The sequence below is a fragment of the Cetorhinus maximus genome, unplaced genomic scaffold (genome assembly GCF_964194155.1).
Source record: "Cetorhinus maximus unplaced genomic scaffold, sCetMax3.hap1.1 HAP1_SCAFFOLD_360, whole genome shotgun sequence".
In the NCBI taxonomy this organism is placed as follows: domain Eukaryota; kingdom Metazoa; phylum Chordata; class Chondrichthyes; order Lamniformes; family Cetorhinidae; genus Cetorhinus; species Cetorhinus maximus.
In genome coordinates, this window is record NW_027596306.1 from 1 (window position 1) to 18,365 (window position 18,365).

General features: G+C 44.9%; 1 protein-coding gene across 1 annotated transcript in view; it reads right to left on the reverse strand.

The window, feature by feature from the left end:
• Window positions 1-2,405: 2,405 nt before the first annotated feature.
• The window catches only part of LOC144673390 (uncharacterized), a 183,105-nt gene continuing 167,145 nt past the window's right edge, over window positions 2,406-18,365 (reverse strand). Inside the window, exon 3 of the mRNA XM_078535256.1 lies at window positions 2,406-3,037. Within this exon, the coding sequence (XP_078391382.1) occupies window positions 2,406-2,939 (534 nt within the window). The 5' untranslated portion in view covers window positions 2,940-3,037. The remainder of the gene's footprint in view (window positions 3,038-18,365) is intronic.

Below are 18,365 nucleotides of genomic sequence, written 5' to 3' on the forward strand. Positions count from 1 at the left end.
GACTCCGTCAGCAGGGCAGAACTGTAGAAGATATTGGAGAAACTTGATTGTCCACCAAAGCTGCTCAGTATAATCCACTCCTTTCATGACAACAGGCCATGTACTGTACAGGCTGATGGCAGAATCTATGACAGGTTCAGGGTGAAGAATGAAGTGAAACAGACACCAACACTGGAAACAAGAACCCACAACGAGACCTGATAAACATGAATAATAATAACTTCTGCCAGGGAGATAGAACAAGGAGATGTGACATTGAATGGTGAGGTAAGTAATGAGATATGTGCATTTAAAGTCCAGGAAGGGGTTGGATTAAATCAGTGCTTCCCACAGTTTCTCCTGATGTGACCCCATTTTAATGATTCAGCTTCATGTGACCCCCAGAGTGAAATTTGTTGAGGGGTGTGAGAGTTGTTGAGTGGTTGGGGTGCAGGTGGGGGGGTGGGAGTGTGGGTGGGGGGGGGTGATTACTAACAGGTTATTAATGTATTTGGACTCTGATTATTAATATACTAGACTCCTGATTATACATCTTATCAGATCATGATTATTGACACAATTGGCAAATGACTATAATGTAATAGGGCCCTGATTATCGCTTCAATAGGATTCTGATAGTTCATTGAAATAATTCTGATTATTAATGTATTTGCATCCTGATTATTGCTGCAACAGGCAGCCTGATTATTAATTCAGTGGAACCATGTTATTAATATAATTAGATCCTGATTAGTAATGTAAAAGGACTCTGATTATTAATGTAATAGGACTCTGATTACTAGTGTAATATGATGCTGATTCTTTATGTAATAGGTCACTGATTAATAACGTAATAGGACACTGACAATGTAATCAGGCACTGATTATTAATGCAATTAGATCCTGATTATGAATATAATAGGACACTGATTATACATGCAACTGGGTGTTGTTAGTATACATGTGAAAACTGTTGTGGTGCTTTTGGATGATGTCACCTAGTGGCAGAATGTAGATGAGAAATTGGAGGGGCCAAGGATAGATCCTTGGGGGACACAAAGTACAAGGACTTTGGAGAGGAAAGGGAGGCTGGAGATGGGGGCAGTTTGCAAAGACAGTGGGGTCAAAATTGTTTTTATTAGGATGGTTGATGATGGTGGATTTAAAGGTGAAGAGGGACAGTACCAAAAGAGAGAGAGAACCATTAACAATCTCATTGAACATGGAAAAGTTGGGCGATCAGCAGTTTAGTGGGAATAGGGTCAGTGGAGCAGAAGTTGGGTCTCATGGACAAGATGAGCATTGAGAGGGCATGAGGAGAGATGGGGAGAAACTGGAGAAAGATGTGGATTCCGGGCTCGGACAAGGGGGATCTTTACAGATAGTTTGGCCTGGAGGGCTAGTGGAAGGGAAGGAAGCAGCAGAGGCAGCTGATCGGATTGTCCCAACCTTAGTGACAAAGAAGCTCCATGAGCTCCTCACACTTCTTGTTGGAGGTGAGGATGGAGGAGACAAGGGACAGGGAGAGCCCTTCGAAAGGAACTAACTTGTCTAAGAGATATCAAAAAGATTTGACACACAGTATATTTCACATAAAATTGATTTATTAACTTTTATTCAGCACACTAACCCCTATAACTGGGCTGGAGTTTATTAAACATCAGCAGAAACAGACCCCAATGAACATGGTTCAGTCCTGGATGCATTTAACAGCAAAATCCAATCACTGTAGTTACTTGTGAACTCGCTGGAGTCCCAGCAGGTGGGATGAGGTAGTGAATCCTTTTCCACACACGGAGCAGGTGAACGGTGTCTCCCCAGAGTGAACTCGCTGGTGTCTCAGCAGGTGGGATGATGAGTGAACCCCTTCTCACACTCAGAGCAATTGAACGGTCGCTCCGAGTGTGAACACGTTGATGGTGCCTCAGTTCCCTGAATGTTTATAGCGCTTCCCGCAGTCTGGACATTTAAAAGGTCTCTCTTTAGTGTGAGAATCCTAGTGGGACATCATTTCCCCAGAATCTTAATATCACTTCCCACACTGGATGCAGGTGAACAGTCTCTCCCCAGTGTGAACTCGCTGGTGTCTCAGCAGGAGAGATGACTGAGTGAATCCCTTCCCACACTCAGAGCAGGTGAACGGCTTCGCCCCAGTGTGACTGTGTCGATGAATTTCCAGCTGGGATGGGTAATTGAATCCTTTCCCCCACTCCCGATAGTTCAACAGTTTCTCCCCAGAGTGACTGCACATGTGTCTCGACAGGCCAGATGATGGGCTGAAGCCGGTCAAAGCTGATTTATTTGACGTTTAGCCAGAATATTAAGGCCTATAACTGTTCTGGAGTTTATTAACATCAGCAGAATCACATCCCAATGCACACGGTTCAGTCCTGGATGTGATTAACAGCAAAATCCAATCACTGTCGTTACTCATGAACTTGCTGGTATGTCAGCAGGGTGGAGGAATCATTGAATCTTACCCCACACTGAGGGCAGGTGAACGGCCTCTCCCCAGTGTGAGTGCGCTGGTGTGCAGTGAGTTGAGATGACCACCTAAAGCCAGTCCAACACTGAGAGCAGCTGAATGGCCTCTCATCAGTGTGAACACGCTGATGGGACATCAGATCCCAGGAGCTTTTATAGCACTTCCCACAGTCTGGGCATTTAAAAGGTCTCTCCCCAGTGTGAACTCGCTGGTGTTTCAGGAGTTTGGATGAATGAGTGAATCCCTTCCCACACTCGGAGCAGGTGAACGGTCTCTCCCCAGTGTGACTGCGCCGATGAGTTTCCAGCTCAGACGGGAATCTGAATCCCTTCCCACAATCCCCACATTTCCATGGACTCTCCCCGCTGTGACTGTGCTTGTGCCTCGACAGGCCAGATGATCGGCTGAAGCCTCGTCCACACACAGAACACGTGTACGGTTTCTCCCCACTGTGAACGGTGCTTTTTCCCTCCATGTTCAAAATCCGATGATATTCAGGTTTTGATAAATTGGGCGACTCTGTCAGATCCTGATGTGATGTTTGGTTTCAGTTTCCTGAATGAAAATCCTCCCCTTCTAATCCCCTGTGGAATTGATTTAAAACAGAAAAAAGGGAGTGAGAGAGAACCCACAAAAACACAAAGGCAGGTTGTGAAATTGAACTGAATGAATCTGGGAATTTGTGGGGCCGGCACTAGGAAAAAGTGACCATGAAAACTGCTGGATTGTCATAAAAACCCAACTGGTTCATTCATGTCCTTCAGGGAAGGGAACCTGCCACCCAGTCTGGGCCTACACAAGACTCTGGCCTCTATAAGAACATAAGAAATAGGAACAAGAAAAGTCCTAACTCCCCGTCGAGCCTGCTCCACCATTCAATACGATCGTGGCTGATCTTGGGCTTCAACTCCAGTTTCGCACCCACTCCCCATATCCCTCGACTCCCTGAGAGACCAAAAATCTCTCCATCTCAGCCGGAAATATATTCAATGATGGAGCATCCACAACTCGCTGGGCTGGAGAATTCTTTGTGACAAAGAGAGAGACAGAAAAAGAGAGAGGGGAGTGGGAGAGACAGAGAGAGATGGTTAGTGAACAAAGCACAAGATGCAGTGAACAAAATCCAAGCACATGGGATTGGGGTAATATACTACTATGGATTGAGAATTGGTGAGCAGACAGGAAACAGAGAGTCGGAATAAATGTCTCATTCTCAGGATGACAGGCTGTTACTTGTGGGGTACCCCAAGGATCAATGCTTGGCCCACAGCCGTTCACAAACTATAGAAATGATTTGAAGGCACCCATTTAAGAAGCACCCATATTTTCACATTCTCATCCTTGTTTTCCTCCATGGTTGTGCTCATTCCTATCTCTGTAACCTCCTCCAGCCTCACAATCCCCCCCGAGATATCTGCGCTCCTCGAATTCCGACTTCCTGAGAATTCCTGATTATAATCACTCCATCACTGATTGTCACTCCATCAGTTTCCAAGGCCTAAGCTCTGGAATTCCCTCCCTAAACCTCTCCACCTCTCTACATCATAGCATCCTTTAGGATGCTCCTTCAAACCAACCTATTTGACCAAACTATTGGTCACCTGCATGAATACCTCCTTGTGTGGCTCAGTGTCAAACCTTGTTTTGTAACATTTCTGTGAAATGCCTTGGAAAACTGAATAACAATAAATGTGCAATATAAACACAAATTGTTGTTGTCGATTTGGACATATATCACTGTTCCTTCATCATCACTGGGTGAATAACCTGTAACTCCTTACCTAACAACATTGTGTGAGCACCTTCACCACTCGGACTGCAGCAGTTCAAGAAGGTCAAACATCATCTTCTCCACAAGCAACTGGGGGTCACAATAGGCTCTGTTATCTGTGGACAGTGAAACAGAGTTAACATTTCAGGGTTCACAGAATGAATTACAGGGGATAAAAATGGTGCAGAATTTGATGCTCAATGTAAGTTCAGAAGTGGAAGAGAAATGGACGATAGCGCAGGAAAAACAATTCCTGACTGTGAAAGATACTGTGGGAAGATAAAGCTGGTAAGACAGCAGCGCATGGTCTGGGGATGGGCAGCAGTGGAAACCTCATTTAGACACAGTGGGCAGAAGTTACAGTAAAATCCTAAACATACATCCTAAACAAACACTACACGCAGTATTAGAGACAGAGGATGTCAGGCAATGGTAGAGAGGTGATCAGGGAGGGCAGAGGTGAAACAGAGCAATGGATGGACATGGATTCAGGTCCACAGTGAGGGAGTCACACCAGCCCCAGAGCCATGGAACCTCTCACATATACAAAGCATAGAACTAAAAGCTGTAGCTGAAAGGTGAAAATACTCAGCTCTGAAACAATTTAACAGTTTTCAATTTAAAATCTCCTGCTGGAGCCTGCAGCTGGAAAGCTATCAGAAGCACTGGAGTCAGAGAAAAATCTCCCAGTTGAGGAAATACCCGGGGAGCGGGGTGATGTCACAGTGTAATTGTCGATGTGTGATGATGTCACAGTGTAATTGTCGATATGTGATGATGTCATAAACACAGAACATCTGGGTTTGTACAAACCAGTCATCACTACACATTATGAAGGATGTGAAGGTCCTGAAGATTAGATGAGGTAGTTAAAGAAAAACTATTTCCATTAACTGATCGTAAAATGGTTATGGGAGACAGTTTAAAGAGTTTGGGAAGATCTACTAGAGGGATATAAGGAAGAAACTTTACACAGTGAGCGGTAATGACCTGAAACTCAGTGCTTACACTCAGAGACCGATAATATCCAGGTCCTGATGAATCGAGTGATTCTTGCTGACTCTCGTGTGATGTTTGGTTTGAATTTCCCACCTGCAAAATCTCATCTTCTAGTATCCTGTAATTGGAGATTACAAAATCCATCATTGTCAGTGCAGGATAGAAATTGAGAAGAGACAAACGTTTCTCTTGGTTTGAGTTTGCTGCGTGTAAATCCTCCCCTTCTAACCCCCTGTCAAAGGAATTTCCAAAATCCATCCCTGTCAGTCCAGGATAGAAATTCACAACATTCTCTCCTCCTGCTACCTGGACCAGGATGACCGCGCATGCGCCCTGCTGCACATTGCCCCCTAAAAAGATGGCGGCCGTTACCCCGGGCCTGGCGAAGGGAGAAATCCAGACTTTTTCGGCCCGTTCTCTACAAACGCAAGACCGGTACCTTGTTGTTTGTGGTCTGCGGCCTGCACTGTGTCTTTATGAAGCCTCTGTGCCCACTCCGCTGGCTCCATTCCTCCTCACACACCCACTAACTCTGTTAGTTTGCTCCGCTCGACATTCTCTCCCCCGTTCTGAGCAGCTGCAGTCACAGACCAGCACTGCGCATGCTCGTGAAAGAGACAATAGTGCGCATGCTCCAATCACACACCGTAATGCGCATGTGTGGGGAGCTGCTGTAATGAGGATAGAGCACATTCTGTACCGCGGTGAATGCTGGGTGACCGCTCCGCCATTGAAGGCTAACATTGTAGAATGAAACTGAAGTCCAGTAATTAGAATACGATGGGTGCCATCGAGACAAGGTATAAAGTCTTCGAATGAATTGATACAGCAAGTAAAATGCTCTGGACTCCACATAATTCTCCCCTGGGTGTTATGAACAGCTGAACAAATACCCTGCAGTTAGATCTGAACTCGATGCAGGCTTAGCAGATGGATTATTTTTCACCAGACATGGAACATTTAAACCCTGCCAACAGGAATGCTCTGTCAGAGGATTTAATCCTTTGAATTTTAAAGTTGGTGTGTTTACTGCTTTGCAAACTGAATAAATCGCTTCACACATATGAAGTATCTGGATGGTCTTGTACTGGTGTGACTGTGTTAATGAGTCAGTAATTGGGACAATGGAATGAACCATTTGCATTTTCAGCTTGTGCACGTGAGTTTACTTACACATTTTCAGCTGAAACATCGATCTCAAGCCTTATGGCTTCCACATTCTTTGTGGAATAATTAGTTAAAGAAAATCAAAATGCTGCAGATGCTGGCTTTCTGAAATAGAAAAAACAGAAAATGCTGGAATTCTCAGCAGGTCTGGTCGCGCCTCTGGAGAGAAAAACATAGCTTTTATTTCAGGTCTGTAACATTTCATCAGAACTGCACTCCATCAGTGCACAGGTCTGGCAGGTCAGGAATCGAAACCTAAAATGGGCTTTGGTACAATATCAGACAAGACACCAAAAGGCTCGAAGTGAGAATCTATTGTATGACAGGTGGTTCCTGGTGACATGGATGTGTCTGCAGTGGGTGAGATCAGACTGGTTCCATGTTTCCATAATCAATGTCCTACCTGCTCTTTTCGAAGAGTGAAATTGATAGAAAACAACTGTCATTCCAGTATTGACAATCTGAAGCTTTAACTCGCTGAGTCAGTTTAAGATAGCTTGCAGGTTTTGATTGTGTGAGCCTCTATTGTATGATTGGTAGGAATTTGGAAGGTAGCCGAAAGGTTAGTGCTTTAAGACCATCAGGGACGAAGCCTTTGCTGTTTTCTCCCATCATCATTCATTGTCACACAGTTCCAGGATAACAACTGGCATTTTGGCTGCAAGAAAATATTCGCCAAACATTGCCAACTCTACTTTTATGCAATGGATTCCCAAACTGACAGTGTTTTTGTCATGAATATTCATTTCAGATATAATGAGAAAACAATCAAACCTACCATGTACCTACATGTAACCCATTTGAAATCTATGAAGTTATTGGATTTGAACAAACCCATCAATAATTCCCTCGTCCTCAGCTCCACAGTGAGTGAGGCAGGGAAAAGAAGAAAAGCAGCTATATTCCTGCCCTGCAGTCTCCAATCACCCGCTGCCAGCAGAAAGCGGCGACTGCAGCTTCAATCAGCGGGTTACTGCCCATCCCTGGGACACAAGATACTCCAACGCGGGCCAAACCTCCCAATACACCGAGCACAGGCTCAGGAAAACTCAGGTGGATTATATCCCGATCACTAAACCTCCGAGCAGCATTTACAGAATACCCGAGTGAGTGAGTCACAAATAAAAGTCACACCAACTTTGTATATCTTTTCAATAAAAATGCTTTCATTTTATTGAAAAGCGGACCATTGTGAATCTGAAAGTGAGCACCATGGGATTAGTGTTACCGTGTCACTTGCTTTCCATTATTTGTCCATCATGTTAGCAATTCAAATTATGTTGGATATTGAAGCGAACTCCATTTCAAAATGAGAGCACAAAGCAGGTAAATATTAAATCCAGAAACAAATCCTGAGGAAAATGGACCCCAGTGTTTGGAAGGAGGTGCAGCTAAGAAGCGGAAGCTGTGAATAATGCTATTGATTATTGAGTGGAAAGCAGTGGTCAATTATCATGGCCGAGTGGTTAAATGGATGGTTTCAAAATCTATTGGGGTTTACCCAGGTAGAATCAAATCTTACCAACTGATCATTATGCTGATTTCAACCAGGTGTCTGCAGAACTAACTATCGGGTCAATGGGAGGAAAAGCATTTAAAAATCGTCTTTAGCTCTGAAGAGGAGTCAAACGGACTCGAAACGTTGAATCTGTTTCTCTCTCCAACAGATGCTACCAGACCTGTTGAGTTTTCCAGCATTTTCTGTTTTTACTTCATATTTCCAGCATCCACAGCATTTTTCTTTTGTCCACAATTTCTCGTGATTTTTTGACTCTAAGGGAATGCAGGGCCATCGGGATCGGGTGGGAAATTGGTGTTGGGACTGGGGATCCGCCATGATCTTATTAAGTGACGGGGGAGGCTTGTGGGGCCTTATGAAGTATTGTTGCAGCTTTGCTTCTGTTCTATTTCAGTATCAATACCAGCCAAGGCGATGGGGAGTAACAGCCTGAGCTTGATAGTGTGGTCGAGCAGTCTAAGGTGCTGGATCGTGCTTCTACTTTCTGTGGAGGCGTCGGTTTGAAGCTTACAGTTACCAAACTTGCACTTTCGGAACTCCCATTGGTCGAAGAAGTGCCAGCCTAAAGTTGGAGCAGGTGTGTGCGGTGTTTTATTTTAACAGGAAGAGCGAGGAGAGACGATAAAAATATAAATTGCTGTGCAGATAAGGCGAGTTGGCAAAGTCGCTGAATTCCTCTTCCATCGGCTGGCACGGACACCAGAGGCCGCATGTCCTCCTCCTCTGCTGTCCCCATCTATGCTTGTATACTATAGGGCCAGTCGTCATCGCAGAGTGGTTAAAGCCACTGAGTCCAAATACATTGGTCATTCCCGTTTTTTTTACTATGCCTGGTTTTAACTATGTCTACAGCGTTAATTATTGGTTAAATGGAATAAAATCCATGCAAACACTCGGGCATTTTCCTATTTCTGGTCATTCACGAAACTTACAGTTGGAACTGGAAAATAAAGTTATTGGTCATGCTTGCTGTCTGGGTGTTTGTCTCTCCTTAGAAACAATCCCTTGCCCTCCGTCACTCTTGGTGTAAATGTCTGTGTGTGTTCCTCTGTGTGTGTCAAAGTGGTCCAGTTCCCGAGGGGGTGAACACATGTTTACCATCACAATCTTTATTCACAATAGTTGTGCAGCTTCAGATTAAAATGTTACAGACAAAAATGTCGGGATGAAAGATGCAAGAGAGAGTTTGCAATGTTTGGATGGAGATGCAGCTGGGAAGAGGAAGATGTGAATGATGTTATTGATGATTGAGAGGAATGTATTGCAACCTTGGGGCTTTGGTAGGTCGATTACCTTCTACACTTTGAAATTCAGAACAAGCTGAGGCTCCAGGTGGAAAGCAACAGTTGTTTACATATATGTTGTGATATGAATTACTGTTCCCGTATAGCCTGCTAGCTCAGTCGGCAGAGTATGTGACTCTTAATCTCAAGGTTGCGGGTTCAAGCCTTGCTTTTAACGCCAACCCAATCCCTGCGGCAGCTGTGAAACTTACAAGGCAGACATTAACCACTGAAAGCAGCCGATGCTCATAAAATTCAAGTCACTGTCATGTTGCATATCTTTCTGCTTCTGCCCCTCCAGCTCCCTCTGCCCGTCCAGCTCCCAGGTCAATTAGCTGCTTGATGCAGACCCAGTCAGTTGATGGGAATGGAAGACACAATACCATAGATTTGCAGACCATAGAGTAAAAAGACACCAGGATCTCATCTTCCTGATTCTCCCAGATACTGATCACAGTAATGTGCACAGTGCCGATTATGCACAGTCACACTCTCCTTCCAGTCTTGTCTACGTTGTTCAGCTTTGAAATTGCTCATATTTTCACACTGAATTTCAATGTGAAGAAAGCAGAGCTGTCGTTGGCTGAAGAATTGGTTTGTCTTGAGTCTAAACATGCAGTTTTGAGGTAAAAGAGATCTGAAATATTTTTTAAATGGTGAAAGCAGCGTAGATAAGCCACACCGGAAGAAGACTTGACAGCTTTTCTGGTGGTCCAGTGGTTAGGATTCGGTGTTTTTAGCGCCTCAGGTGGTGTTGGATTCTTGGTCAGGGAATGAAGATTTATTGATCTTGTGAAATGGTTATAAACGAGTGTTGCGAATTTATTTATTGAAAACATTTAACATTTGCACCGGAGTCAGTGGAAGGGGAGTTGGAGTTTTGCCTCAGAGCACAAAATGTCACATTGGGAACAGGTCAAGAACGAACACAGTCGCGGAGTGAAGAAATGAAAGAAGGAGAAGAGAAGGGCTGGTTGTAGAGCACTGACAATAGAGATGGTGGTGCCAGGCAAAATATGGGTGGGAGAAGGATATATTTTGCTGATTCCTGTTTGCACTGGCACAGATATTACTCCTGATCGACCAAACAATCAGAACTACTCTTTGAAAGCAGTACACAAGGCCGAATGGCCTCTTCCGATGTTGCAACTTTCTGTAGTTTTATGTTTTCCAACACCACGACTGCTTCTTTCACAATAATTCTGCCATTTTATAGTCCACTCCAGCGAGATGTAATTTCTTACCTTGGAATCGGCTCCTTTGAAACCTAAATACGGAGCAAATTCAGTGAGTTTCCTTGTCATTTCCAGCCCGAGATTTGTCACGAGACTAATTGAGCGACACATTAATGGTGCCAATCCTTCACTGGAGCTCACCACGTCCAAAGAGCACTGTTATCATCAGCCTGTCATATGCCTTCCTACAGTACACCTGCCGATCAATAACAGCTTATCACAACTCTGCTTTCTTCACATTGAAATCCAGTGTGAAAATATGAACAATTTCAAAGCTGAACAACGTACACAAGACTGGAAGGAAAGTGTTACTGTGGATAATCGGCACTGTGCACATTCCTGTAATCAGTATCTGGGAGAATCAGGAAGATGAGATCCTGGTGTCTTTTTACTCAATGGTCTGCAAACCGATCGTATTGTGTCTTACATTCCCATGAACTGACTGTGTCTGAATCAAGCAGCTAATTGACCTGGGAGCTGGGCGTGAAGAGGGATATGGAGGGGCAGAAGCAGAAATAGATGCAACAAGACAATGATTTGATTTTTTTGTGCATCGGTTGCTTTCAGTGTTTAATGTCTGCCTTGTACGTTTCACAGCTGCCGCAGGGATTGGGTTGGCGTTAAAAGCAGCAAGATTAAAAGCAAAAGTGAAGCTCGAACCTAAGATTAAGGTTGGCATGCTCTGCCGACTGAACTAGCCGGCATATAGAAAAATCCATCCATATACCAACATACATGGAAACAACTGTTGCTTTCCACCAGGAGCCTCAGATTGTTCTGAATTTCCAAGTGAAGAAGGTCATCGACCTACAAAAGCTCCAAGGTTGTAATGCATTCCTCTCAATCATCAATAACATCATTCACATCTTCCATTTCTTAGCTGCACCTCCTTCCAAACATCGCAAACTCCTCTTGCATCTTTCATCCTCACATTTTTGTCTGTAACATTTTAACGTGAAGCTGCACAACTATTGTGAATAAAGTTTGTGATGGTAAAAATGTGTTCACCCCCTCGGGAACTGAACCACTTTGACACACACAGAGGAACACACACAGACAGAAACACCGAGACAGAGGGCAAGGGATTGTTTCTAAGGAGAGACAAACACCCAGACAGCAAGCATGACCAATAACTTTATTTTCCAGTTCCAACTGTAAGTTTCGTGAATGACCAGAAATAGGAAAACGCCCGAGTGTTTTCATGCATTTTATTCCATTTAACCGATAATAAACTCTGTAGACACACAATTAAAACCAGGCAGAGTAATGAACGGGAAAGACCAATGGATTTGGACTCAATGGCTTTAACCACTCGGCGACGACGACTGGCCCTATGGTATACAAGCATAGATGGGGACAGCAGAGGAGGAGGACATGCGGCCTCTGGTCTCCGTGCCGGCCGTTGGAAGAGGAATTCAGCGACTTTGACAACCCGCCTTTTCTACACAGCAATTTATATTTTTATTGTCTCTCCTCGCTCTTCCTGTTAAAATAAAACACCGCACACACCTGCTCCAACTTTAGGCTGGCATTTCTTCGACCAATGGGAGTTCTGAAAGTGCAATTTTGGTAACTATAAGCTTCAAACCGACGCCTCCACCGAAAGTAGAAGTACGATCGAGCACCTAGACTGCTCGGCCACACTATCAAGCTCAGGCTGTTACTCCCCATCGCCTTGTCTGGTATTGATACTGAAATAGAACAGAAGCAAAGCAGCAACAATACATCATAAGGCCCCACAAGCCTCCGCCGTCACCTTTTGAGATTATGGCGGATCCCCAGCCCCAACAACAATTTCCCACCCGATCCTGATGGCCCTTCATTCCCTTAGAGTTCAAAAATCAGGAGAATTTTTGGATAAAAGCAAAATGCTGTGGATGCTGAAAATATGAAATAAAAACAGAAAATGCTGAAAAACTCAGTGGTCTGGCAGCATCTGTGGAGAGAGAAACAGATTCAAAGTTTCGAGTCCGTATGACCCTTCTTCAGAGCTAAAGATGATTTTTTGGATGTTTTTCCTTCCATTGATCCGATAGATCTGTAGACAACTGGTTGAAATCAGCAATAATGAGAACCACAGTCGGTAAGTCTTGACTCTGCCTGGGGAAACCCGAACGGATTTTGAAACCATCCATTTAACCACTCGGCCATGATGATTGACCAAGGGCCCACTGCTTTCCACTCAATAATCAATATCATCATTCACAGCTTCCGCTTCTCAGCTGCACCTCCTTCCAAACATTGGGATCCATTTTTCTCAGGATTTGTTCCTGGATGTAATATTTAGCTGCGTTGTGCCCTTATTTTGAAATGGGATTCGCTTCAATAGCGAACACAAACTAAACTCCAAATCTGACCGACAAACAATGGAAAACATGTCGCTCGGTAACACTAATCACATGGTACTCATTTTCAGATTCACAAGAGCCGGATTTTCATTAAAATGAAAGAATTTTGTAGTGAAAAGATTTAGAAAGTTGGTGTGACTTTTATTTGTGACTCACTCACTCGATGTTCTGTAAATGCTCCTCGGAGGCTTAGTAAACAGCATATAATCTACCTGCATTTTCCTGAGCCTGTGCTCGGTGTATTGGGAGGTTTGGGCTGAGTTGGAATATCTTGTGTCCCAGGGATGGGCAGTAACCCGCTTATTGAAGCTGCAGTTGCTGCTTTCTGCTGGCAGCGAGTGAGTGGAGAGTGTGGGACCTGAATATTGCTGCTTTTCTTCTTTTCCCTGTCTCACTCACTGTGGAGCTGAGGACGTGAGAATTATTGATGGGTTTGTTTGAATGTAATAACTTCATAGATTTCAATGGGTTAGACGTAGTTACATGGTAGGTTTGATTGTTTTCTCATTAAATTTCAAATGGATATTCATTAAAAAAAACACTGTTAGTTTGGGAATCCATTGCTTAAAAGTAGAGTTGGCAATGTTTGGTGAATATTTTCTTGTAGCCAAAGTTCCAATTGTCATCCTGGAACTTTGTGACAATGAATGATCATGGGGAGAAAACAGCAAAGGCCTCGTTCCTGATGGTCTTAAACCACCAACCTTTCGTTTACCTGCCAAATTCCTACCAGTCATACAACAGAGACACAAACAAAAAAAAAAAATCTGCAAGATATCTTAAACTAAGTCAGCTATTTAAAGCTTCAGATTGTCAACACCGGAATGACATTTGTTTTCTATCAGTTTCACTCTTCGAAAAGAACAGGTGGGACATTGATTTATGGAAACATGGAAAAGGTCTGATCCTACCCACTGCAGACACATCCATGTCACCAGCAACCAGCTGTCGCACAACAGATTCTCCTTTCGAGGCTTTCGGTGTCTTGTCTGCTTTTGTCCAAAAGCCCATTTTAGGTTTTAGTTACTATCTGCCCGATTTGTGCACTGATGTAGTGCAGTCCTGATGAAAAGTTACAGACCAGATATAAAAACAGCGTTGTTCTCTCCAGAGACGCTACCAGACCTGCCGAGAATTCCAGAATTTTCTGGTTTATTTTATTTCAGAAAGCCAACATCTGAAGCATTTTGATTTTCTTTAACTAATTAGTGCTAAGAATGTGGAATCCATTCCCAGAAGAGTTTAAGATCCATGTTTCAGGTGAAAATGTGTACATAAACTCATGTACACAAGCTGAAAAAGGAAAAGAACTCACTCTATCGTCCCAATTACTGACACAGCAACACAGTCACACCAGTGGGAGACCAACCAGATATTTCACATGTGTAAAGGGATTTATTCAGTTTACAAAGCAGTAAACACACCAGCTTTAAAATTCAAAGGATTTAATCCACAGTCAGAGCATTCCTACTGGCAAGACACGGTTTTAATGTTCCATGTATGGTGAAAAATACCCCATCTTAGTACAGGGGTTTGTTCTGCTGGTCATTACATTCAGGTGAGACTTTATGGCGGATATAGAGCATTTTAATTGCTATAACCAATTAATTCGACAATTTTATATCCTGGCCCTATGGCACCCATCGTATTCTGATTACTGAACTTGGGTTTCGATTTTACAATTTTACCGTTCAATGGCGGAGTGCACACCCAGCATTCGCTGCGGGACAGAATGTGCCCTATCCTCATTACAGCAGCACACTCGCACATACGCATTGCTGTGTGTGTCTGTGTGTCTGTGCTTGAAGCATGCGCATTGCGGGCTGTTTCACGAGCATGCGCAGTGCTGGTCTGTGACTGCAGCTGCTCAGAGCGGCTGAGTGAATGTCGAGCGGAGCAAACTAACAGAGTTAGTGGGTGTGTGAGGACGAATGGAGCCAGCGGAGTGGGCAGGGAGGCTTCATAAAGACACAGTTCAGGCCGAAGACCCGAAATAACAAGGTATCGGTCTTGTGTTTGGAGAAAACGGGCCGAAAACGTCTGGATTTCTCCCTTCGCCAGGCCCGGGGTAACGGCCGCCATCTTTATAGGGGGCAATGTGCAGCAGGGCGCATGCGCGGTCATCCTGGTCCAGGTAGCAGGAGGAGAGAATATTGTGAATTTCTATCCTGGTCTGACAGGGATGGATTTTGGAAACTCCTTTTACAGGGGGTTAGAAGGGGAGAATTTATACGAAGTCAGCTCAGACCAAGAAAAATGTTTGTCTCTTCTCAATTTCTATCCTGCACTGACAATGACGGATTTTGTAAATTCCATTTAAAGGATACCAGAAGATGAGGTTTTGCAGATTGGAAATTCAAACCAATCATCACATCAGAGTCAGCAAGAATCACTTGATTCATCCCAACCTGGATATTATCGGTCTCTGAGTGTAAGCATTGACTTCCAGGTCATTACCGCTCACTGTGTGAACTTTTTTCCTCATATCCCCCTTGTAGATCTTCACAAAATCTTTAAACTGTCTCCCATAACCCTTTTATGATCAGTTAAGGGAAATCGTTTTTCTTTATCTACCTCATATATACCTCAGGACCCTCCCATCCTTCATAATGTGTGGTGATCACTGGTTTGTACAGACCCAGATGTTCTGTGTCCGTGTGTGTGACATCATCGCAAATCGACAATTACACGGTGACAACATCCTGCTCCCTGGGTATTTCCTCAACTGGGAGATTTTTCTCTGATTCCAGTGCTTCTGATATCTTTCCAGCTGCAGGCTCCAGCAGGAGATTTTAAAATTGAAAACTGAAATTGTTTCAGAGGTGAGTATTTTTCACTACTCAGGTACAACTTTTAGTTTAGGTTTTAGTTCTACGCTCTGTATCTGTGAGAGGTTCCATGGCTCTGGGGCTGGTGTGACTCGTTTACTGTGGATCTGAATCCATGTCCATCTATTGCTCTGTTTCACCTCTGCCCTCCCTGATCACCTCTCCACCATTGTCTAACTCCCTCTGTCCCTAATACTGGGTGTATTTTAGCTCTGTTTAGGGTTTTACTGCTACTTCTACCAACGGTGTCTCAATGAGGTTTCCTCTTCTGTCCATTCCCCGACCATGTGCTGCTGGCTTACCAGCTTTATCTTCCCACAGTCCCTTTCATAATCAGAAATTGATTTTCCTGCACTATAGTCCATTCCTCTTCCACTTCTGAACTTATGTTGACCATCAAATTCTGCAGCATGTTTATTCCTTGGAATTCATTCTGCACACCCTGAAACATTAATTCTGTTTCATTCCCCACAGATACCAGCAAATATTGCCAATCCCCAGTTGCCTGTGGGGAAGATGATGTTTGACCTTGAACCGCTGCAGTCCGTGTGGTGAAGGTGCTCCCACAATGCTGTCAGTTAAGGAGTTACAGGTTATTCACCCAGTGGTGATGAAGGAACAGTGATATTTGTCCAAATCAACAACAACAATTTGTATTTATATGAGACTTTTAATGTAAGACAATGTTCCAAGGCATTTCACAGAAATGTTATAAAGCAAGGTTTGACACTAAGCCACGTGAGATATTATGAGGAGATGACCAAGCTTTTGGTCAAAGAAGTGAGTTTTACAGGGTAAATTAAAGGAGGAAAATGAGGTAGAGAATGGGAGAGGTTTAGGGAGTGAATTCCAGAGCTTGAGACCTTGGAAACTGATAGAATGGGCACAGATGTGGGACAAGGAAAATCAGGAATGCTCAGGAGGCCAAATTAGAGGAGCACAGATATCTCGGAGGGTTGTGACACTGGAGGAGGTTACAGCAACAGGGAGCAGCCATACAGGAATTGGAAAATAGGGATGGGAATTTTAAAATTTTGGTGCTTCTAAACCTGGAGTCTTTGCAGGTCCGTCAGTTGTGAGATGATGGGTGAACAAAACTTGGTGCGAGTAAGCACATGGGCAGCAGAGTTTTGGATGAGCTCAAGATTACAGGAAGGTTGAATGTGGGAGGTTGGCCAGGAGTATGTTAGGATAGTTAAGTCTAGAGGTAACAAAGGAATGGATGAGAGTTTCAGCAGCAGATGAGCTGAGACTGTGCTGGAGTCGGGTGATGTTACTGAGGTGGAAATAGACGGTATTGGTGATGATGTGGATATGTGGTTGGAAGCTCATCTTGGGGTGAAATATTTCACCATGGTTGTGAACAGTCTGGTTCAGTCTCAGACAGTTGCCAGGGAGTGAGATGGAGTCGGTGATCAGGGAGTGGAGTTTGTAGAGGGGACTGAAGACAATGGCTTCAGTCTTCCCAATATTTAAATGCAGGAAATTTCTGTACATCCAGTACTGGATGTCAGACAAGTCAGGACGGTGTGTACTTGGAAGGGAATTTGGAGGTGATGGTGTTCACATACACCTGTTACCCTGGGCCTTCCAGAGGATGAAGGTTAGTGGTTCAGGAGATTCAATCCAAGTTCTGGTTTTGTTGTAGGTTTATTAAAACTCACCCATCACCCCCTGTCTCTCCCACTCCCCTTCTCTCTCTCCATCTCTTCCACTCCCCTTCTCTCTCTGCCTCTCCGACACCCTTCTCTCTCTCCCTCTGTCACTCCCCTTCTTTCTCTCCCCCTCTGTCACTCCCCTTCTCTCTCTCCCCCTCTCCCACTCCCCTTCTCCCCCTCCCCTTCTCTCTCCCCCTCCCCTTCTCTCTCCCCCTCCCCTTCTCTCTCCCCCTCCCCTTCTCTCTCCCCCTCCCCTTCTCTCTCCCCCTCCCCTTCTCTCTCCCCCTCCCCTTCTCTCTCCCCCTCCCCTTCTCTCTCCCCCTCACTTCTCTCTCCCCCTCCCCATCTCTCTCCCCCTCCCCATCTCTCTCCCCCTCCCCATCTCTCTCCCCCTCCCCATCTCTCTCCCCCTCCCCATCTCTCTCCCCCTCCCCATCTCTCTCCCCCTCCCCATCTCTCTCCCCCTCCCCATCTCTCTCCCCCTACCCATCTCTCTCCCCCTCCCCATCTCTCCCCCTCCCCATCTCTCTCCCCCTCCCCATCTCTCTCCCACTCCCCTTCTCTCACTCCCACTCCCCTTCTCTCTCTCCCAATCCCCTTCTCTATCTCCCAATCCCCTTCTCTATCTCTCACTCTGCCTCCTCTCTCTCTCCCCCATTCCCTTCTCTCTCTCTCCAACTCCCCTTCTCTCTGCCTCTCCCACTCCCTTCTCTCTCTCTCCCACTCCCCTTCTCTCTCTCTCTCCCACTCCCCTTCTCTATCTCTCTCTCTGACTCCTCTCTCTCTCTCTCCACCCACACCCTTCTCTCTCTATCCAACTCCCCTTTTCTGTCTCTCCCACTTCTCTTCTTTCTCTTTCTCTCCCACTCCCCTTCTCTCTCTCTCCCCCACTCCCCTTTTATCCATCTTGCTCCCTCCCACTCCCCTTCTCTGTCAGCCTCTCCCACTCCCCTTCTCTCTCAGCCTCTCCCACTCCCCTTCTCTCTCTGCCTCTCCCACTCCCCTTCTCTCTCTGCCTCTCCCACTCCCCTTCTCTCTCTGCCTCTCCCGCTCCCCTTCTCTCTCTCTCCCACTCCCCTTCTCTCTCTCTCCC